Raw genomic sequence first — 24,471 nt, 5'->3', positions numbered from 1 at the left:
TGTGATGTCTGTCCTACAGTATGTCTCTGGTTCTGAGGTCCAGAAGGCTGTGTGATGTCTTTCCTACAGTATGTCTCTGGTTCTGAGGTCCAGAAGGCTGTGTGATGTCTCTCCTACAGTATATCTCTGGTTCTGAGGTCCAGAAGGCTGTGTGATGTCTCTCCTACAGTATGTCGCTGGTTCTGAGGTGAGTGAAGGCTGTGTGATGTCTCTCCTACAGTATGTATCTGGTTCTGAGGTCCAGAAGGCTGTGTGATGTCTCTCCTACAGTATGTCTCTGGTTCTGAGGTCCAGAAGGCTTTGTGATGTCTGTTCTACAGTATGTCTCTGGTTCTGAGGTCCAGAAGGCTGTGTGATGTCTCTCCTACAGTATGTCTCTGGTTCTGAGGTCCAGAAGGCTGTGTGATGTCTCTCCTACAGTATGTCTCTGGTTCTGAGGTCCAGAAGGCTGTGTGATGTCTCTCCTACAGTATGTGTCTGGTTCTGAGGTGAGTGAAGGCTGTGTGATGTCTGTCCTACAGTATGTCTCTGGTTCTGAGGTCCAGAAGGCTGTGTGATGTCTCTCCTACAGTATGTCTCTGGTTCTGAGGTCCAGAAGGCTGTGTGATGTCTCTCCTACAGTATATCTCTGGTTCTGAGGTCCAGAAGGCTGTGTGATGTCTCTCCTACAGTATGTCGCTGGTTCTGAGGTGAGTGAAGGCTGTGTGATGTCTCTCCTACAGTATGTATCTGGTTCTGAGGTCCAGAAGGCTGTGTGATGTCTCTCCTACAGTATGTCTCTGGTTCTGAGGTCCAGAAGGCTTTGTGATGTCTGTTCTACAGTATGTCTCTGGTTCTGAGGTCCAGAAGGCTGTGTGATGTCTCTCCTACAGTATGTCTCTGGTTCTGAGGTCCAGAAGGCTGTGTGATGTCTCTCCTACAGTATGTCTCTGGTTCTGAGGTCCAGAAGGCTGTGTGATGTCTCTCCTACAGTATGTGTCTGGTTCTGAGGTGAGTGAAGGCTGTGTGATGTCTGTCCTACAGTATGTCTCTGGTTCTGAGGTCCAGAAGGCTGTGTGATGTCTCTCCTACAGTATGTCTCTGGTTCTGAGGTCCAGAAGGCTGTGTGATGTCTCTCCTTCAGTATGTCTCTGGTTCTGAGGTCCAGAAGGCTGTGTGGTGTCTCTCCTACAGTATGTCTCTGGTTCTGAGGTCCAGAAGGCTGTGTGATGTCTCTCCTACAGTATGTCTCTGGTTCTGAGGTCCAGAAGGCTGTGTGGTGTCTCTCCTACAGTATGTCTCTGGTTCTGAGGTCCAGAAGGCTGTGTGATGTCTCTCCTACAGTATGTCTCTGGTTCTGAGGTGAGTGAAGGCTGTGTGATGTCTCTCCTAAAGTATGTCTCTGGTTCTGAAGTCCAGAAGGCTGTGTAATGTCTCTCCTGCAGTATGTCTCTGGTTCTGTGGTCCAGAAGGCTGTGTGATGGCTCTCCTACAGTATGTCTCTGGTTCTGAGGTCCAGAAGGCTGTGTGATGTCTCTCCTACAGTATGTCTCTGGTTCTGAGGTCCAGAAGGCTGTGTGATGTATCTCCTACAGTGTGTCTCTGGTTCTGAGGTGAGTGAAGGCTGTGTGATGTCTCTCCTAAAGTATGTCTCTGGTTCTGAGGTCCAGAAGGCTGTGTAATGTCTCTCCTGCAGTATGTCTCTGGTTCTGTGGTCCAGAAGGCTGTGTGATGGCTCTCCTACAGTATGTCTCTGGTTCTGAGGTCCAGAAGGCTCTGTGATGTCTCTCCTACAGTTTGTCTCTGGTTCTGAGGTCCAGAAGGCTGTGTGATGTCTCTCCTACAGTGTGTCTCTGGTTCTGAGGTCCAGAAGGCTGTGTGATGTCTCTCATACAGTATGTCTCTGGTTCTGAGGTCCAGAAGGCTGTGTGATGTCTCTCCTACAGTATGTCTCTGGTTCTGAGGTGAGTGAAGGCTGTGTGATGTCTGTCCTACAGTATGTCTCTGGTTCTGAGGTCCAGAAGGCTGTGTGATGTATCTCCTACAGTATGTCTCTGGTTCTGAGGTGAGTGAAGGCTGTGTGATGTCTCTCCTACAGTATGTCTCTGGTTCTGAGGTCCAGAATGTTGTGTGATGTCTGTCCTACAGTATGTCTCTGGTTCTGAGGTCCAGAAGGCTGTGTGATGTATCTCCTACAGTATGTCTCTGGTTCTGAGGTGAGTGAAGGCTGTGTGATGTCTGTCCTACAGTATGTCTCTGGTTCTGAGGTCCAGAAGGCTGTGTGATGTCTCTCCTACAGTATGTCTCTGGTTCTGAGGTCCAGAAGGTTGTGTGATGTCTGTCCTACAGTATGTCTCTGGTTCTGAGGTGAGTGAAGGGAAAAGGGACATGTCTATCGGACAACTGACAGAAAAGTGAGAGGACAAGAGAAGGGAAGAGATCTTGGCAAACAGAAAATAATGGTGACATGCTGAAATAAATAAAGCTAGTGCCACACAGGGAATCTGAACGTTTTCTGATATATTCTGCTGCGTCTAAGTGTATTCTCTGCAAGATTACTGTAGTACAATCAATGAGGAGGTCGAAACGTATCTACAGGGGTCAGAGATCAAGACAGGATTCAATTCAATTTGAGTGAGTTCAGAGGACTGATCAGGGATCGGTTGGCTGGATCACATGGGGCCAGGGAACAGGGTGCATTAACCAGGTGGGGACAGGGGACTGGGGACAGGGGACTGGGGACAGGGGCATTAACCAGTTGGGGACAGGGGACTGGGGACAGGGGCATTAACCAGGTGGGGACAGGGGACTGGGGACAGGGGACTGGGGACAGGGGCATTAACCAGGTGGGGACAGGGGACTGGGGACAGGGGCATTAACCAGGTGGGGACAGGGGACTGGGGACAGGGGCATTAACCCGGTGGGGACAGGGGACAGGGGACTGGGGACAGGAGACTGGGTACAGGGTACAGGGGACTGGGGACAGGGGCATTCGGGGGACAGTGAGGTTTTAGGGTGATTGAATTAACTATTGCTTTAAGGATGTTGGGGCACAGGAGCTAGTGGGCTGGACTGACCCATGTATTAGTTATAGGGGTGAGTGGATTATACTATTGATTTGGTAGAGGAGAGGGGATGGAGTTGTCAAGGCTCAATAGTGTCTCCAGTAGCAGGGGTGGGGGTTTCGGGGTCTGCTGCCTTGTGGCTCATAGAAATATGTAACAGTGGTATCATATCTGCCTCATAAATGACACCCTTTCCCCTACATAGTGCACTACTTTATATGGAATAAGGTGCTATGTCACAAGGGTCTCAGAGGTCTGGAGTGGCTAGTGTCCTTCTCTCTCCAAGGTCTCAGAGGTCTGGAGTGGCTAGTGTCCTTCTCTCTCCAAGGGCTCAGAGGTCTGGAGTGGCTAGTGTCCTTCTCTCTCTCCAAGGGATCAGAGGTCTGGAGTGGCTAGTGTCCTTCTCTCTCTCCAAGGGCTCAGAGATCTGGAGTGGCTAGTGTCCTTCTCTCTCTCCAAGGGCTCAGAGGTCTGGAGTTGCTAGTGTCCTTCTCTCTCTCCAAGGTCTCAGAGGTCTGGAGTGGCTAGTGTCCTTCTCTCTCTCCAAGGGCTCAGAGATCTGGAGTGGCTAGTGTCCTTCTCTCTCTCCAAGGGCTCAGAGGTCTGGAGTGGCTAGTGTCCTTCTCTCTCCAGGGTCTCAGAGGTCTGGAGTGGCTAGTGTCCTTCTCTCTCCAAGGGCTCAGAGGTCTGGAGTGGCTAGTGTCCTTCTCTCTCCAAGGGCTCAGAGGTCTGGAGTGGCTAGTGTCCTTCTCTCTCTCCAAGGGCTCAGAGGTCTGGATTGGCTAGTGTCCTTCTCTCTCTCCAAGGGCTCAGAGATCTGGAGTGGCTAGTGTCCTTCTCTCTCTCCAAGGGCTCAGAGATCTGGAGTGGCTAGTGTCCTTCTCTCTCTCCAAGGGCTCAGAGGTCTGGAGTTGCTAGTGTCCTTCTCTCTCTCCAATGTCTCAGAGGTCTGGAGTGGCTAGTGTCCTTCTCTCTCTCCAAGGGCTCAGAGGTCTGGAGTGGCTAGTGTCCTTCTCTCTCCAAGGGCTCAGAGGTCTGGAGTGGCTAGTGTCCTTCTCTCTTCAGGGTCTCAGAGGTCTGGAGTGGCTAGTGTCCTTCTCTCTCCAGGGTCTCAGAGGTCTGGAGTGGCTAGTGTCCTTCTCTCTCCAAGGGCTCAGAGGTCTGGAGTGGCTAGTGTCCTTCTCTCTCTCAAAGGGCTCAGAGATCTGGAGTGGCTAGTGTCCTTCTCTCTCTCCAAGGTCTCAGAGGTCTGGAGTTGCTAGTGTCCTCTCTCTCCAATGTCTCAGAGGTCTGGAGTGGCTAGTGTCCTTCTCTCTATCCAAGGTCTCAGAGGTCTGGAGTGGCTAGTGTCCTTCTCTCTATCCAAGGTCTCAGAGGTTTGGAGTGGCTAGTGTCCTTCTCTCTCCAAGGGCTCAGAGGTCTGGAGTGGCTAGTGTCCTTCTCTCTTCAGGGTCTCAGAGGTCTGGAGTGGCTAGTGTCCTTCTCTCTCCAGGGTCTCAGAGGTCTGGAATAGCTAGTGTCCTTCTCTCTCCAAGGGCTCAGAGGTCTGGAGTGGCTAGTGTCCTTCTCTCTCCAAGGGCTCAGAGGTCTGGAGTGGCTAGTGTCCTTCTCTCTCCAAGGGCTCAGAGGTCTGGAGTGGCTAGTGTCTTTCTCTCTCTCCAAGGGCTCAGAGGTCTGGAGTGGCTAGTGTCCTTCTCTCTCCAAGGGCTTTGGATTGTAGCCTTGACTGAGGGCCACCAATTGGGCTACGAAACTAAATCAATTCAGTGTCAATATGCAAGTTGAAGAGACAGACTGAGAGAGAAAGAGAGATCGTTTTTTGTTTACTGTGTTGTCTGTGCTACCTGATCAATATTTAGCTATGCAGCTCAGAGGGTTTGTGGGAGATTTGGGACCAAAGCTAAAACGGAAACATAATAGAGATCTCATCAGACACATCGGGAGATTAGCCAGCTATCTGGATCAAACCGTTTTAAATTAGCAATTGTTAAATGACAAAATAAAAAGAACTCGCTGAATTTAGGGGTTGGAGTTGGAGACGCTAATCGAGATTTATCCACCCGTTCTTTCTCCCTCTCCACTTGTTCATCTGTTCTTTTTCAACCCCGTTTGACTCTCGCTAGATCACAAAGCCAGTCTATTAGTGGTAGTATTGAGTGGGACAGAGAGGGGCTGAATAGGAATATTGACATCTTAGCTGGATGGGTTTTCTGCTAAATAGTGTGGTGAGAGACTTCTGATATCCATACATTGACTGGGGATGGGCTTGGGTAGGGTTGACTGGAGCTGGGCTTGGGTAGGGTTGACTGGAGCTGGGCTTGGGTAGGGTTGACTGGAGCTGGGCCTGGGTAGGGTTGACTGGAGCGGTGTTTGGGTTTGGGTAGGGTTGTTGTAAATGACATTGTAAATGTCATTCCCTGTCTACTTGTAAATGTCAATACACAGTATATTGTTGTAAATTGCAATATACAGTATATTTGTTGTAAATGTCAATATACAGTATATTTGTTGTTAATGTCAATATACAGTATGTGTGCTGTAAATGTCAATATACAGTATATTTGTTGTAAATGTCAATATACAGTATGTTTGTTGTTAATGTCGATATACAGTATATTGTTGTAAATGTCAATATACAGTATATTTGTTGTTGGAATGAATATCAGATTGTTGACAAGTAGACAGGGAATTAATATCAGATCGTTGACAGGTAGACAGGGAATGAATATCAGATTGTTGACAAGTAGACAGGGAATGAATATCAGATTGTTGACAAGTAGACAGGGAATGAATATCAGATTGTTGACAGGTAGACAGGGAATGAATATCAGATTGTTGACAGGTAGACAGGGAATGAATATCAGATTGTTGACAGGTAGACAGGGAATGAATATCAGATTGTTGACAAGTAGACAGGGAATGAATATCAGATTGTTGACAAGTAGACAGGGAATGAATATCAGATTGTTGACAGGTAGACAGGGAATGAATATCAGATTGTTGACAAGTAGACAGGGAATGAATATCAGATTGTTGACAAGTAGACAGGGAATGAATATCAGGTTGTTGACAAGTAGACAGGGAATGAATATCAGATTGCTGACAGGTAGACAGGGAATGAATATCAGATTGTTGACAGGTAGACAGGGAATGAATATCAGATTGTTGACAGGTAGACAGGGAATGAATATCAGATTGTTGACAAGTAGACAGGGAATGAATATCAGATTGTTGACAAGTAGACAGGGAATGAATATCAGATTGTTGACAGGTAGACAGGGAATGAATATCAGATTGTTGACAGGTAGACAGGGAATGAATATCAGATTGTTGACAGGTAGGGAATGAATATCAGATTGTTGACAAGTAGACAGGGAAATAATCTCTCTGTTACCCAACCCCCCCGCCCTCCTCTTTCCCCCTGTCCTTGTCTCACCTCCTTCTCAGAGTCGTGCCACACCAAGCGGTGCTCCGATCGATGAGACAGCATGCCAAATTGGTCAGGGACGGGCCACTAAGATGTAAGGACGCTCCTTGGTGTGTGTGTGTGTGTGTGACTCCCTAGATGGGCCATCCTCCTCTGAGCCTGTCTCCCTGTGTGGTGGATGAGTCAGGATCAGCAACAGCCACTCATACCACCTGACAGGCCACACACAAACACAGACACGCACATGCACACACCAGGCTGGCAGGCTGTAACGGCTTTCCTCTTCCTCTTCTGAGGAGGAGTAGCAAGGATCGGAACAATACGCAGCGTGGTAAGTGTTCATCTTGGTTTTTAATAAGAACACTGAACAAAACAATAAACGACAACGTGAAAAAAACAAAACAGTTCCGTGTGGAAACGAACACGGAAGATAATCACCCACAGCTCCCACAGCACCCACAGCTCCCACAGCACCCACAGCACCACAGCACCCACAGCTCCCACAGCACCACAGCTCCCACAGCACCCACAGCACCCACAGCTCCCACAGCACCCACAGCACCACAGCACCCACAGCACCCACAGCACCCACAGCACCACAGCACCCACAGCACCACAGCTCCCACAGCACCACAGCTCCCACAGCACCCACAGCACCACAGCACCACAGCTCCCACAGCACCCACATCACCCACAGCACCCACAGCACCCACAGCACCCACAGCACCACAGCACCCACAGCACCACAGCACCACAGCTCCCACAGCACCCACATCACCCACAGCACCCACAGCACCACACCACCCACAGCACCACAGCACCACAGCTCCCACAGCACCCACAGCTCCCACAGCACCCACATCACCCACAGCACCACAGCACCCACAGCTCCCACAGCACCCACAGCACCCACAGCTCCCACAGCACCCACATCACCCACAGCACCCACATCACCCACAGCACCACAGCACCCACAGCTCCCACAGCACCCACATCACCCACAGCACCCACAGCTCCCACAGCACCCACAGCTCCCACAGCACCCACAGCACCCACAGCTCCCACAGCACCCACATCACCCACAGCACCACAGCACCCACAGCTCCCACAGCACCCACAGCTCCCACAGCACCCACAGCTCCGACAGCACCCACAGCTCCCACAGCACCCACAGCTTCCACAGCACCCACAGCTCCCACAGCACCCACAGCACCACAGCTCCCACAGCACCCACAACTCCCACAGCACCCACAGCTCCCACAGCTCCCACAGCACCCACAGCTCCCACAGCACCACAGCTCCCACAGCACCCACAGCTCCCACAGCACCCACAGCACCCACAGCTCCCACAGCACCCACAGCTCCCACAGCACCCACAGCACCACAGCTCCCACAGCACCCACAGCTCCCACAGCACCCACAGCTCCCACAGCACCCACAGCTCCCACAGCACCACAGCTCCCACAGCTCCCACAGCACCCACAGCTCCCACAGCACCCACAGCACCCACAGCTCCCACAAATCCCACAGCACCCACAGCTCCCACAGCACCCACAGCATCCACAGCTCCCACAGCACCCACAGCTCCCACAGCACCCACAGCTCCCTAAATATGGTTCTCAATCAGGGACAACGATGTACAGCTGGCTCTGATTGAGAACCATACCAGGCCAAACACAAAAATCCCAAAACATTGAAAAAGGAACATAGACAACCCACCCAACTCACGCCCTGACCATACTAAAACAAAGACATAATAAAATACCTAAGGTCAGAACGTGACGCAAGCAACACACACACACACACACACACACACACACACACACACACACACACACACACACACACACACACACACACACACACACACACACACACACACACACACACACACACACACACACACTCACACTCCTGGCAGTGGGTATCCCATAGTTCCTAGCGGGGGGCACAGATTGTCCCTGACGCCCAGTCTACAGCTGCTGTAGGGTTAAATCTGGATCCCCTATAATATCTGGTTCCCTCTCCCATTACCCCCAGTCTGCAGCACACACACACCTCCGTAAAGTGATAGTGTCAGAAAACACACTACATTTACTCTGACCCCTCTCACCCTCACTTTTCCTGGAGGATATTTCCGAAGGTGATAGTAAGGAAAGTTCTTCCTGTTATCTACCCCCCCTCTCTCTCCACTTTATCTCTTTCTCTCTCTCTCTCTCTCTCTCTCTCTCTCTCTCTCTCTCTCTCTCTCTCTCTCTCTCTCTCTCTCTCTCTCTCTCTCTCTCTCTCTCTCTCTCTCTCTCTCTCTCTCTCTCTCTCTCTCTCTCTCTCTTCTCTCTCTCCTCTCTCTCTCTCTCTCTCTCTCTCTCTCTCTCTCTCTCTCTCTCTCTCTCTTGCTATCCCTCTGTCTCTCTGTCTCTCTCTCCCTCTCTCTCCCTCCCTCACTCTCTCCCTCTCCCTCCCTCTCTTTCTCTGTCTCTCTCTCCCTCTCTCTCCCTCCCTCACTCTCTCCCTCTCCCTCCCTCTCTCTCTGTCTCTCTGTCTCCCTCTCTCTCTCTCCCTCCCTCACTCTCTCTCTCTCCTCTCTCTCTCTCTCTCTCTCTCTCTCTGTCTCTCTGTCTCCCTCTCTCTCCCTCCCTCCCTCACTCTCTCCCTCTCTCTCTCTCTCTCTGTCTCTCTATCTCTGTCTCTCTGTCTCTCTCCCTCCATCTCTATAAGCGTACGTAAATGCAGGCATGCATGAAAACAGCATGACAATAAAACATACTATTGGTGACTACTTCCATTGCAGACTGACATCAGTGGTTATATCGTCTAAATAACATTCTATTTAGGCCACAGGTGTCAAACTCATTCCACGTGGGGACAGTGTCTGCGGGTTTTCCCTCCTCCCTTGTACTTGATTGATGAATTAAGGTCACTAATTAGGAAGGAACTTCCCTCACCTGGTTGTCTCGGTCTTAATTGAAATGAATAACCAAAAATCTGCAGACACTAGGCCATTCATGGAATGAGTTGAACCCCCCTGATATAGACAATCTAGTGTTCATGGACAGAACAACAGTGACTTTCACCAAACGCCAAACAACACCAAATCACTGCCCAACCCTTAACCACAAGAGTTAAAGAGGCCTAACGACATAGACACTCACAGAAACACTCTCACAGACACTCAGACACCCACAGACACACTCACAGACACACTCACAGGCACACTCACAGACACTCACAGACACACTCACAGACACACTCACAGACACTCACAGGCACACTCACAGGCACACTCACAGACACCCACAGACACACTCACAGCCACACTCACAGACACTCACAGATGCACACTCACAGACACTCACAGATGCACACTCACAGACACTCACAGACACACACACAGACACACTCACAGACACACACACAGGCACACTCACAGACACTCACAGGCACACTCACAGACACTCACAGACACACACACAGGCACACTCACAGACACACACACAGGCACACTCACAGACACTCAGACACCCACAGACACACTCACAGACACACTCACAGGCACACTCACAGACACCCACAGACACACTCACAGACACACTCACAGGCACACTCACAGACACTCACAGGCACACTCACAGACACTCACAGGCACACACACAGACACTCACAGGCACACTCACAGACACTCACAGACACACACACAGGCACACTCACATACACTCACAGGCACACTCACAGGCACACTCACAGACACTCACAGACACACACACAGGCACACTCACAGACACTCACAGGCACACTCACAGACACTCACAGACACACACACAGGCACACTCACAGACACTCACAGGCACACTCACAGACACTCACAGACACTCACAGACACACACACAGGCACACTCACATACACTCACAGGCACACTCACAGGCACACTCACAGACACTCACAGACACACTCACAGGCACACTCACAGACACTCACAGACACACTCACAGACACACTCACAGACACACTCACAGACACACTCACAGGCACACTCACAGACACTCACAGACACACTCACAGGCACACTCACAGACACACTCACAGACACTCACAGACACACTCACAGACACACTCACAGACACTCACAGACACACTCACAGGCACACTCACAGACACACTCACAGACACTCACAGACACACTCACAGACACTCACAGACACACTCACAGACACACTCACAGACACACTCACAGGCACACTCACAGACACTTACAGACACACTCACAGGCACACTCACAGACACTCACAGACTCACAAACCCCAAACAAGCTGCAACACGTTATCTGGATGAAGGAGAGAAACATTCACATGGAGAGAAAAGACCACTTTGTTGTAGACACACACACCCGCACAGTGAGACTTACTGATGATACGGTCACTGTATGGGTCTTCATCCTCATCATCCTCCAGGTATGCTGGGAGAAGGGGAGCGAAGGAAAGAAAGAACAGAACAAACAGAACAGGAAAACTATAAGATAAACATGCAGCAACATGACAGTCAGAAAGACAGAAACAGACAAACACATGTATACTGTACAAGCACACAAACACACATATACACATACACACACACACGCACCCACATACACACACAAAGCACTTGTATGCATGCTACACAAAAACACTGCCCTCCTCCACACTGTTCTGATCATGTCCATAAATCCCCCTTCTCTCTCTCTCTCTCTCTCTCTCTCTCTCTCTCTCTCTGTTCTGATCATGGCCATAAATCCCCCTTCTCTCTCTCTCTCTCTCTCTCTCTCTCTCTCTCTCTCTCTCTCTCTCTCTCTCTCTCTCTCTCTGTTCTGATCATGTCCATAAATCCCCTTCTCTCTCTCTCTCTCTCTCTCTCTCTCTCTCTCTCTCTCTCTCTCTCTCTCTCTGTTCTCTCTCTCTCTGTTCTGATCATGTCCATAAATCCCCTCTCTCTCTCTCTCTCTCTCTCTCTCTCTCTCTCTCTCTCTGTTCTGCTCATGCCATTAAATCCCCCTTCTCTCTCTCTCTCTCTCTCTCTCTCTCTCTCTCTGTTCTGATCATGTACATAAATCCCCCTTCTCTCTCTCTCTCTCTCCTTTTCTCTTCTGATCATGTACTGTAAATACATCCCCTTCTCTCTCCCTCTGTCTGTTCTGATCATGTACTGTACATAAATCCCCATTCTCTCTCTCTCTCCTTTTCTCTTCTGATCATGTCCTGTAAATAAATCCCCCTTCTCTCTCCCTCTGTCTGTTCTGATCATGTACTGTAAATAAATCCCCCTTCTCTATCTCTCTCTCTCTCCTTTTCTCTTCTGATCATGTACTGTAAATACATCCCCCTTCTCTCTCCCTCTGTCTGTTCTGATCATGTACTGTACATAAATCCCCATTCTCTCTCTCTCTCCTTTTCTCTTCTGATCATGTACTGTACATAAATCCCCCTTCTCTCTCCCTCTGTCTGTTCTGATCATGTACTGTACATAAATCCCCCTTCTCTCTCCCTCTGTCTGTTCTGATCATGTACTGTACATAAATCCCCCTTCTCTCTCCCTCTGTCTGTTCTGATCATGTACTGTACATAAATCCCCCTTCTCTCTCCCTCTGTCTGTTCTGATCATGTACTGTACATAAATCCCCCTTCTCTCTCCCTCTGTCTGTTCTGATCATGTACTGTAAATAAATCCCCCTTCTCTCTCCCTCTGTCTGTTCTGATCATGTACTGTACATAAATCCCCATTCTCTCTCCCTCTGTCTGTTCAGATCATGTACTGTACATAAATCCCCCTTCTCTCTCCCTCTGTCTGTTCTGATCAAAACTCTGCTGTACAACAGCACACTGTTATAAAGGAGGGTTATAGTCTGCTACCCTCCATACCTCAACAACCTGAGTCAGAGAGAACTGGTGTTGCTGTGTAGTGTTGTTTAACACATAAAGTGGATGTGTGTGGTGTGTGTGCTTCAGTATGTGATTCAGTATGTGTGTGTAGGTATTTAAGTCTTAGTCGTTACAGGCCTCTCAGTACCTCTCTGTGGCTCCCGAGTGGCACAGCAGTCTAAGTCTAAGGCACTGCATCTCAGTGCTAGAGGCGTCACAACAGACCCTGGTTCGATCCCGGGCTGTATCACAACCATCCGTGATCGGGAGTCCACAATTGGCGGCACACATTTGGCCCAGCGTTATCAGAGTTAGCGGAGGGTTTTTCCGGGGAAGGTCGTCATTGAAAAATACTGAAAAAACTTGCCTAGTTAAATAAAGGTAAACAGCTAAGGACAAAATACCTCTAGGACCTGTTATAACACGTCTCACCCTGCCTGTCTACATTACAGTCTGTTATAACACTATATAACACTTCTCACCCTGGCCTGTCTACATCACAGTCTGTTATAACACTTCTCACCCGGCCTGTCTGCATTACAGTCTGTTATAACACTTCTCACCCGGCCTGTCTGCATTACAGTCTGTTATAACACTTCTCACCCGGCCTGTCTACATCACAGTCTGTTATAACACTATATAACACTTCTCACCCTGGCCTGTCTACATCACAGTCTGTTATAACACTTCTCACCCGGCCTGTCTGCATTACAGTCTGTTATAACACTATATAACACGTCTCACCCTGGCCTGTCTACATTACAGTCTGTTATAACACTTCTCACCCGGCCTGTCTACATTACAGTCTGTTATAACACGTCTCACCCTGGCCTGTCTACATTACAGTCTGTTATAACACTATATAACACTTCTCACCCGGCCTGTCTGCATTACAGTCTGTTATAACACTTCTCACCCGGCCTGTCTACATCACAGTCTGTTATAACACTTCTCACCCGGCCTGTCTGCATTACAGTCTGTTATAACACTTCTCACCCGGCCTGTCTGCATTACAGTCTGTTATAACACTATATAACACGTCTCACCCTGGCCTGTCTACATTACAGTCTGTTATAACACTTCTCACCCGGCCTGTCTACATTACAGTCTGTTATAACACGTCTCACCCTGGCCTGTCTACATTACAGTCTGTTATAACACTATATAACACTTCTCACCCTGGCCTGTCTACATTACAGTCTGTTATAACACTATATAACACATCTCACCCTGGCCTGTCTACATCACAGTCTGTTATAACACTATATAACACTTCTCACCCTGCTTGTCTACATTACAGTCTATTATAACACGTCTCACCCTGTCCTGTCTACATTACAGTCTGTTATAACACTTCTCACCCGGCCTGTCTACATTACAGTCTGTTATAACACGTCTCACCCTGGCCTGTCTACATTACAGTCTGTTATAACACATCTCACCCTGTCCTGTCTACATTACAGTCTGTTATAACACTTCTCACCCGGCCTGTCTGCATCACAGTCTGTTATAACACTATATAACACGTCTCACCCTGGCCTGTCTACATTACAGTCTGTTATAACACGTCTCACCCTGGCCTGTCTGCATCACAGTCTGTTATAACACTATATAACACTTCTCACCCTGCTTGTCTACATTACAGTCTGTTATAACACGTCTCACCCTGTCCTGTCTACATTACAGTCTGATATAACACTTCTCACCCGGCCTGTCTACATTACAGTCTGTTATAACACTTCTCACCCTGGCCTGTCTACATTACAGTCTGTTATAACACGTCTCACCCTGGCCTGTCTACATTACAGTCTGTTATAACACTTCTCACCCGGCCTGTCTACATTACAGTCTGTTATTACACTTCTCACCCTGGCCTGTCTACATTACAGTCTGTTATAACACGTCTCACCCTGGCCTGTCTACATCACAGTCTGTTATAACACGTCTCACCCCAGCCTGTCTGCATTACAGTCTGTTATAACACGTCTCACCCCAGCCTGTCTGCATTACAGTCTGTTATAACACGTCTCACCCTGGCCTGTCTACATCACAGTCTGTTATAACACGTCTCACCCCAGCCTGTCTGCATTACAGTCTGTTATCACACGTCTCACCCCAGCCTGTCTACATTACAGTCTGTTATAACAGAGAGAGAGAGAGAGAGAGAGAGACTGGTGGGTACAGAGAGAGAGAGAGAGAGAGAGAGAGACAGAGAGAGAGAGAGAGAGAGAGAGAGAGAGAGAGAGAGAGAGAGAGAGAGAGAGAGAGAGAGAGAGACTGGTGGGTACAGAGAGAGAGAGAGAGAGAGAGAGAGAGAGAGAGAGAGAGAGAGAGAGAGAGAGAGAGAGAGACTGGTGGGTACAGAGAGAGAGAGAGACCTCAACCCAGAGTCTCTCAGAGCGTTCACAGTCAGCCCACTGACACCCCTATCAGACCACAGCAAAATCACAGTCTACTTAAACAGAGCAATACTCAATAATGAGGCATCAAAGCCAAAGGAACTGAGTAACATTAAGAAATGCTACAGATGGAAGGAATGCAGTTTGGAAACCTACAAAAAACAATTAGGCAACAACAAATTCAATCCCCTTTAGACAATTTCCTGGGTAAAACATCACAGTCTGTTATAACACTTCTCACCCGGCCTGTCTGCATTACAGTCTGTTATAACACTTCTCACCCGGCCTGTCTACATCACAGTCTGTTATAACACTTCTCACCCGGCCTGTCTGCATTACAGTCTGTTATAACACTTCTCACCCGGCCTGTCTGCATTACAGTCTGTTATAACACTATATAACACGTCTCACCCTGGCCTGTCTACATTACAGTCTGTTATAACACTTCTCACCCGGCCTGTCTACATTACAGTCTGTTATAACACTATATAACACATCTCACCCTGGCCTGTCTACATCACAGTCTGTTATAACACTATATAACACTTCTCACCCTGCTTGTCTACATTACAGTCTGTTATAACACGTCTCACCCTGTCCTGTCTACATTACAGTCTGTTATAACACTTCTCACCCGGCCTGTCTACATTACAGTCTGTTATAACACGTCTCACCCTGGCCTGTCTACATTACAGTCTGTTATAACACATCTCACCCTGTCCTGTCTACATTACAGTCTGTTATAACACTTCTCACCCTGGCCTGTCTACATCACAGTCTGTTATAACACTATATAACACGTCTCACCCTGGCCTGTCTGCATCACAGTCTGTTATAACACTATATAACACTTCTCACCCTGGCCTGTCTACATTACAGTCTGTTATAACACGTCTCACCCTGGCCTGTCTGCATCACAGTCTGTTATAACACTATATAACACTTCTCACCCTGCTTGTCTACATTACAGTCTGTTATAACACGTCTCACCCTGTCCTGTCTACATTACAGTCTGATATAACACTTCTCACCCGGCCTGTCTACATTACAGTCTGTTATAACACTTCTCACCCTGGCCTGTCTACATTACAGTCTGTTATAACACGTCTCACCCTGGCCTGTCTACATTACAGTCTGTTATAACACTTCTCACCCGGCCTGTCTACATTACAGTCTGTTATTACACTTCTCACCCTGGCCTGTCTACATTACAGTCTGTTATAACACGTCTCACCCTGGCCTGTCTACATTACAGTCTGTTATAACACTTCTCACCCTGGCCTGTCTGCATCACAGTCTGTTATAACACTTCTCACCCTGGCCTGTCTGCATCACAGTCTGTTATAACACTTCTCACCCTGGCCTGTCTACATCACAGTCTGTTATAACACGTCTCACCCTGGCCTGTCTGCATCACAGTCTGTTATAACACTATTTAACACGTCTCACCCTGGCCTGTCTACATTACAGTCTGTTATAACACTATATAACACGTCTCACCCTGGCCTGTCTGCATCACAGTCTGTTATAACACTATATAACACGTCTCACCCTGGCCTGTCTACATCACAGTCTGTTATAACACTATTTAACACGTCTCACCCTGGCCTGTCTACATTACAGTCTGTTATAACACGTCTCACCCTGGCCTGTCTGCATCACAGTCTGTTATAACACTATATAACACGTCTCACCCTGGCCTGTCTGCATCACAGTCTGTTATAACACTATATAACACGTCTCACCCTGGCCTGTCTGCATCACAGTCTGTTATAACACTATATAACACGTCTCACCCTGGCCTGTCTGCATCACAGTCTGTTATAACACTATATAACACGTCTCACCCTGGCCTGTCTACATCACAGTCTGTTATAACACTATATAACACGTCTCACCCTGGCCTGTCTGCATCACAGTCTGTTATAACACTATATAACACGTCTCACCCTGGCCTGTCTGCATCACAGTCTGTTATAACACTATATAACACGTCTCACCCCGGCCTGTCTGCATCACAGTCTGTTATAACACTATATAACACGTCTCACCCTGGCCTGTCTACATTACAGTCTGCTATAACACTTCTCACCCTGGCCTGTCTACATTACAGTCTGTTATAACACGTCTCACCCTGGCCTGTCTGCATCACAGTCTGTTATAACACTATATAACACGTCTCACCCTGGCCTGTCTACATCACAGTCTGTTATAACACTATATAACACGTCTCACCCTGGCCTGTCTACATCACAGTCTGTTATAACACTATATAACACGTCTCACCCTGGCCTGTCTACATCACAGTCTGTTATAACACTATATAACACGTCTCACCCTGGCCTGTCTACATCACAGTCTGTTATAACACTATATAACACGTCTCACCCTGGCCTGTCTACATCACAGTCTGTTATAACACTATATAACACGTCTCACCCTGGCCTGTCTACATTACAGTCTGTTATAACACTTCTCACCCGGCCTGTCTGCATTACAGTCTGTTATAACACTATTTAGTACATCTCACCCGGCCTGTCTACATTACAGTCTGTTATAACACTTCTCACCCGGCCTGTCTGCATTACAGTCTGTTATAACACGTCTCACCCTGGCCTGTCTACATTACAGTCTGTTATAACACGTCTCACCCTGGCCTGTCTACATCACAGTCTGTTATAACACGTCTCACCCCAGCCTGTCTGCATTACAGTCTGTTATAACACGTCTCACCCCAGCCTGTCTGCATTACAGTCTGTTATAACACGTCTCACCCTGGCCTGTCTACATCACAGTCTGTTATAACACGTCTCACCCCAGCCTGTCTGCATTACAGTCTGTTATCACACGTCTCACCCCAGCCTGTCTACATTACAGTCTGTTATAACAGAGAGAGAGAGAGAGAGACTGGTGGGTACAGAGAGAGAGAGAGAGAGAGAGAGAGAGAGACAGAGAGAGAGAGAGAGAGAGAGAGAGAGAGAGAGAGAGACTGGTGGGTACAGAGAGAGAGAGAGAGAGAGAGAGAGAGAGAGAGAGAGAGAGAGAGAGAGAGAGAGAGAGACTGGTGGGTACAGAGAGAGAGAGAGAGACCTCAACCCAGAGTCTCTCAGAGCGTTCACAGTCAGCCCACTGACACCCCTATCAGACCACAGCAAAATCACAGTCTACTTAAACAGAGCAATACTCAATCATGAGGCATCAAAGCCAAAGGAACTGAGTAACATTAAGAAATGCTATAGATGGAAGGAATGCAGTTTGGAAACCTACAAAAAAACAATTAGGCAACAACAAATTCAATCCCCTTTAGACAATTTCCTGGGTAAAACGTTCCACTGTAATAGTGAAGGTGTAAACTTGGCATTAGAAAATCTTAACAGTATATTTGACCTCTCAGCTTTCCTATCAAATCTAAAAATCTCAAATAGAAATCGAAGAAAATTAACAATAATGACAAATGGTTTGATGAAGAATGCAAAAATATAAGAAAGAAATTGAGAAACCTGTCCAACCACAAACATAGAGACCTGGAAAACCTGAGTCTACACCTTCACTATGGTGAATCACTAAAACAATACAGAAATACACTACGGAAAAAGAAGGAATAGCTCAATGCAATTGAAGAATCCATAGACTCTAACCACTTCTGGGAAAATTGGAAAACACTAAACAAACAACAACACAAAGAATTATCTATCCAAAATGGAGATGTATGGGTAAACCACTTCTCCAATCTTTTTGGCTTTATAACAAAGAATAAAGAGCAAAAACATATACATGATCAAATACAGATCTTAGAATTAACTATTAAAGACTACCAGAACCCACTGGATTCTCCAAGTACATTACTACAGGACAAAATAAAAACCCTCAAACCCAAAAAGGCCTGTGGTGTTGATGGTATCCTCAATGAAATGATCAAATATACAGACAACAAATTCCAATTGGCTATACTAAAACTCTTTAACATCATCCTTAGCTCTGGCATCTTCCCCAATATTTGGAACCAAGGACTGATCACCCAATCCACAAAAGTGGAGACAAATTTGACCCTAATAACTACCATGGAATATGCGTCAACAGTAACCTTGGGAAAATCCTCTGCATTATCATTAACAGCAGACTCGTACATTTCCTCAATGAAAACAATGTACTGAGCAGATGTCAAATTGGCTTTTGACCAAATTACCACGTATTCACCCTGCACACCCTAATTGACAACCAAACAAACCAAAACAAAGGCAAAGTCTTCTCATGCTTTGTTGATTAAAAAAAAACCTTAGACTCAATTGGGCATGAGGGTCTGCTATACAAACTGATGGAAAGTGGTGTTGGGGGTAAAACATACGACATTATGAAATCCATGTACACAAACAACAAGTGTGCGGTTAAAATTGGCAAAAAACATACACATTTCTTCACACAGGGTCGTGGGGTGAGACAGGGATGCAGCTTAAGCCCCACCCTCTTCAACATATATATGTTTTATTTCACCTTTATTTAACCAGGTAGGCAAGTTGAGAACAAGTTCTCATTTACAATTGCGACCTGGCAATATCAACGAATTGGCGCGGGCACTAGAAAAGTCTGCAGCACCCGGCCTCACCCTACTAGAGTCCGAAGTCAAATGTCTGCTGTATGCTGATGATCTGGTGCTTCTGTCACCAACCAAGGAGGGCCTACAGCAGCACCTAGATTTTATCCACAGATTCTGTCAGACCTGGGCCCTGACAGTATCTCAGTAAGACCAAAATAATGGTGTTCCAAAAAAGGTCCAGTCACCAGGACCACAAATACAAATTCCATCTAGACACTGTTGCCCGAGAGCACACAAAAAACTATACATACCTTGGCCTAAACATCAGAGCCACAGGTAACTTCCACAAAGCTGTGAACGATCTGAGAGACAAGGCAAGAAGGGCATTCTATGCCAGCAAAAGGAACATAAATTTCAACATACCAATTAGGATTTGGCTAAATATACTTGAATCAGTCATAGAGCCCATTGGCCTTTATGGTTGTGAGGTCTGGGGTCCGCTCACCAACCAAGACTTCACAAAATGGGACAAACACCAAATTGAGACTCTGCACGCAGAATTCTGCCAAAATATCCTACGTGTACAACGTAGAACACCAAATAATGCATGCAGAGCAGAATTAGGCCGATACCCACTAATTATCAAAATCCAGAAAAGAGACGTTCAATTCTACAACCACCTAAAAGGAAGCGATTCCCAAACCTTCCATAACAAAGCCATCACCTACAGAGAGATGAACCTGGAGAAGAGTCCCCTAAGCAAGCTGGTCCTTGGGCTCTGTTCACAAACACAAACACACCCTACAGAGCCCCAGGACAGCAGCACAATTAGACCCAACCAAATCATGAGAAAACAAAAAGATAATTACTTGACACATTGGAAAGAATTAACAAAAAAACAGAGCAAACTAGAATGCTATTTGGCCCTAAACAGGGAGTACACAGTGGCAGAATACCTGACCACTGTGACTGACCCAAAATTAAGGAAAGCTTTGACTATGTACAGACTCAGTGAGCACAGCCTTGCTATTGAGAAAGGCTGCCGTAGGCAGACATGGCTCTCAAGAGAAGACAGGCTATGTGCTCACTGCCCACAAAATGAGGTGGAAACTGAGCTGCACTTCCTAACCTCCTGCCCAATGTATGACCATATTAGAGACATATTTCCCTCAGATCACACAGATCCACAAAGAATTCGAAAACAAATCCAATTTTGAAAAACTCCCATATCTACTGGGTTAAATTCCACAGTGTGCCATCACAGCAGCAGGATTTGTGACCTGTTGCCACGAGAAAAGGGCAACCAGTGAAGAACAAACACCATTGTAAATACAACCCATATTTATGCTTATTTATTTTATCTTGTGTCCTTTAACTATTTGTACATTGTATATATATATATATATATATATATATATAATGTGACATTTGTAATGTCTTTACTGTTTTGAAACTTCTGTATGTGTAATGTTTACTGTTCATTTTTGTTTGTATGTTGTCTACCTCACTTGCTTTGGCAATGTTAACACATGTTTCCCATGCCAATAAAGCCCTTGAATTGAATTGAATTGAAATTGAGAGGGAGAGAGAGAGCGAGACTGGTGGGTACAGACAGAGAGAGAGAGAGAGAGAGAGAGTGAGAGAGAGAGACTGGTGGGTACAGACAGAGAGAGAGAGGGAGAGAGAGAGAGAGAGAGAGAGAGAGAGAGAGAGAGGGAGAGAGAGAGAGACTGGTGGGTATAGAGAGAGAGAGAGAGAGAGACCCCTGCAAACACAACTGATATTTATATATTTTTTCTTTTGTACTTTAACTATTTGCACATCATTTGCCATTTGAATTCTTCTTTTTTTTCTTTTGTAACTGTCGTGAGTGTAATGTTTACTGTTCATTTGATTGTTTATTTCACTTTTGTTTATTCTCTGCTTCACTTGCTTTTCTAATGTAAACATATGTTTCCCCTGCAGATAAAGACCTTACATTTAAATGTAATTGAATTTAATTGAAAGAGAGCGGGGTTGAGAGAGAAAGAGAGAGAAAGAGAGGAAGAGGAAGACAGCGTCCTCCCTAAATCCAGGCAAAACTACATGCAGATAAGAGTTAGCTTACGTACGCGAAAGTGAGTGTGTGAGGTTTGTGTGTGTATGTGTCACAGGGGAATTGATTAGCAAACACAAAGCCAATTGTGATAGATTCTGTTTGGTTCGTTAAGATACGCTGTTGTTTAATGAACAGAACCCGAAGCCTTACACTTTGTCACACACACACACACATGCACACACACACACACACACACACACGCACACACACACACACACACACACACACACACACACACACACACACACACACACACACACACACACACACACACACACACACACACACACACACACACACACACACACACACACACACACACACACACACACACACACACACGCACACGCACACGCACACACACACAGGCCATAAAAGCAGTCCCCTCCACTTCATCCAAAATCAATGTCCAGGCTGTTCTCCAGTCTAATTTCATCTAATGCATGTTTTAACCTCCCTCAGATCAATGCAGTGGGGATCTGAGCGCCAGCCGCTGCGGCAGGAGTTTACCAGCTGTTCTATTCTCTGTGAATCAACAGAGTCATTTTATGAGGCTGCGCGTCACGTGACAGTAAATCTCTTTCCCTCCCGGTTCCGGCCAATCAAAAGACCCACTTCCCGCTTCTTTATTTGTTTGTAGTGGTTGATCAAACTGGACCTGTCCAATGTCCTCTGAGCTGGGCATTAAATGGGCTTTTGAAGCATCTATATAGTACGTTAACTCACAACTGTATTAAATACAGCTCACATGCCTGAAGTGTATTATCAGACACTAACATCTTGCTACATACGACGTGTGACAAGGGAAGCTTTCCTTGTAAATAAACACACACACACGCACACACACACACACACACACACACACACACACACACACACACACACACACACACACACACACACACACACACACACACACACACACACACACACACACACACACACACACACACACACACACACACACACACACACACGCCTCAAGGTTCTCCAATTGACAGCTGACATTCACACTAGCGAACTGCACTGACACGAACACAGGAAGGGGAAGAGAGAGAGGAAGGAAGAGATGGAGGATAAACAACAGATTAAAGGAGTGAGAGGGAGGGAAAGGTGAGACATGAAAGCCTTTGTATGGAGGGATGAGAGGTTGTTGTCTTTTACCACTTTCTGTTTTTATTTGTGATTGTGTGACTGTGTGACTGTGTGACTGTGTGAATGTGTGACTGTGTGACTGTGTGACTGTGTGACTGTGTGACTGTGTGAATGTGTGACTGTGTGAATGTGTGACTGTGTGAATGTGTGAATGTGTGACTGTGTGACTGTGTGAATGTGTGACTGTGTGAATGTGTGAATGTGTGACTGTGTGACTGTGTGAATGTGTGAATGTGTGACTGTGTGAATGTGTGACTGTGTGACTGTGTGACTGTGTGAATGTGTGACTGTGTGAATGTGTGAATGTGTGAATGTGTGACTGTGTGAATGTGTGACTGTGTGACTGTGTGAATGTGTGACTGTGTGACTGTGTGACTGTGTGACTGTGTGAATGTGTGACTGTGTGAATGTGTGACTGTGTGACTGTGTGACTGTGTGAATGTGTGACTGTGTGACTGTGTGAATGTGTGAATGTGTGAATGTGTGACTGTGTGAATGTGTGACTGTGTGACTGTGTGACTGTGTGAATGTGTGACTGTGTGACTGTGTGACTGTGTGACTGTGTGAATGTGTGACTGTGTGAATGTGTGACTGTGTGACTGTGTGACTGTGTGAATGTGTGACTGTGTGACTGTGTGAATGTGTGAATGTGTGAATGTGTGACTGTGTGAATGTGTGACTGTGTGACTGTGTGAATGTGTGAGTGTAGCATTTAAAAAGGTAAACATTCATTATAAACAAATATGAATGTTTTAACTTTATTCATGTAGATACACTTTATCTGGCAAAGTATTATTTGATAAGGAATCTTTTTTTAATTTATAGACTAATCAATGCTGATAAATATGCTACGGACATATGTCTGTATTTGTTTATATTTTCATAGCAGTCACCTTCATACTCTCCTTGTCAATTCATTATCTTATAGCCTACTTTCAACTCTCCTTGTCAATTCATTATCTTATAGCAGTCACCTTCATACTCTCCTTGTCAATTCATTATCTTATAGCCTACTTTCAACTCTCCTTGTCAATTCATTATCTTATAGCCTACTATCAACTCTCCTTGTCAATTCATTATCTTATAGCCTACTATCAACTCTCCTTGTCAATTCATTATCTTATAGCCTACTATCAACTCTCCTTGTCAATTCATTATCTTATAGCCTACTTTCAACTCTCCGTGTCAATTCATTATCTTATAGCCTACTTTCAACTCTCCTTGTCAATTCATTATCTTATAGCCTACTTTCACCTCTCCTTGTCAATTCATTATCTTATAGCAGTCACCTTCATACTCTCCTTGTCAATTCATTATCTTATAGCCTACTTTCAACTCTCCTTGTCAATTCATTATCTTATAGCAGTCACCTTCATACTCTCCTTGTCAATTCATTATCTTATAGCCTACTTTCAACTCTCCTTGTCAATTCATTATCTTATAGCCTACTTTCAACTCTCCTTGTCAATTCATTATCTTATAGCCTACTTTCAACTCTCCTTGTCAATTCATTATCTTATAGCCTACTATCAACTCTCCTTGTCAATTCATTATCTTACAGCCTACTATCAACTCTCCTTGTCAATTCATTATCTTATAGCCTACTTTCAACTCTCCTTGTCAATTCATTATCTTACAGCCTACTATCAACTCTCCTTGTCAATTCATTATCTTATAGCCTACTTTCAACTCTCCTTGTCAATTCATTATCGTACAGCCTACTTTCAACTCTCCTTGTCAATTCATTATCTTACAGCCTACTATCAACTCTCCTTGTCAATTCATTATCTTATAGCCTACTTTCAACTCTCCTTGTCAATTCATTATCTTACAGCCTACTATCAACTCTCCTTGTCAATTCATTATCTTATAGCAGTCACCTTCATACTCTCCTTGTCAATTCATTATCTTATAGCCTACTATCA

The 24,471-nt window shown here is 46.2% G+C and overlaps 1 protein-coding gene across 1 annotated transcript in view; it reads right to left on the bottom strand.

Annotated features, from left to right (window-relative positions):
• Nucleotides 1-7,546: 7,546 nt before the first annotated feature.
• Nucleotides 7,547-24,471, bottom strand: part of LOC127929813 (uncharacterized) — a 250,765-nt gene continuing 233,840 nt past the window's right edge. The window contains exons 4-6 of the mRNA XM_052518260.1: nucleotides 10,875-10,925; nucleotides 10,380-10,408; nucleotides 7,547-8,077 (exon numbers count right to left, since the gene is read on the bottom strand). Coding sequence (XP_052374220.1) covers nucleotides 7,547-8,077; nucleotides 10,380-10,408; nucleotides 10,875-10,925 — 611 coding nt within the window. The remainder of the gene's footprint in view (nucleotides 8,078-10,379; nucleotides 10,409-10,874; nucleotides 10,926-24,471) is intronic.

Source organism: Oncorhynchus keta, chromosome 4, assembly GCF_023373465.1.
Source record: "Oncorhynchus keta strain PuntledgeMale-10-30-2019 chromosome 4, Oket_V2, whole genome shotgun sequence".
Taxonomy (NCBI): Eukaryota; Metazoa; Chordata; class Actinopteri; order Salmoniformes; family Salmonidae; genus Oncorhynchus; species Oncorhynchus keta.
Note: the sequence above shows the minus strand (reverse complement) of the source record. Positions and strands in the feature narration are given on the sequence as shown.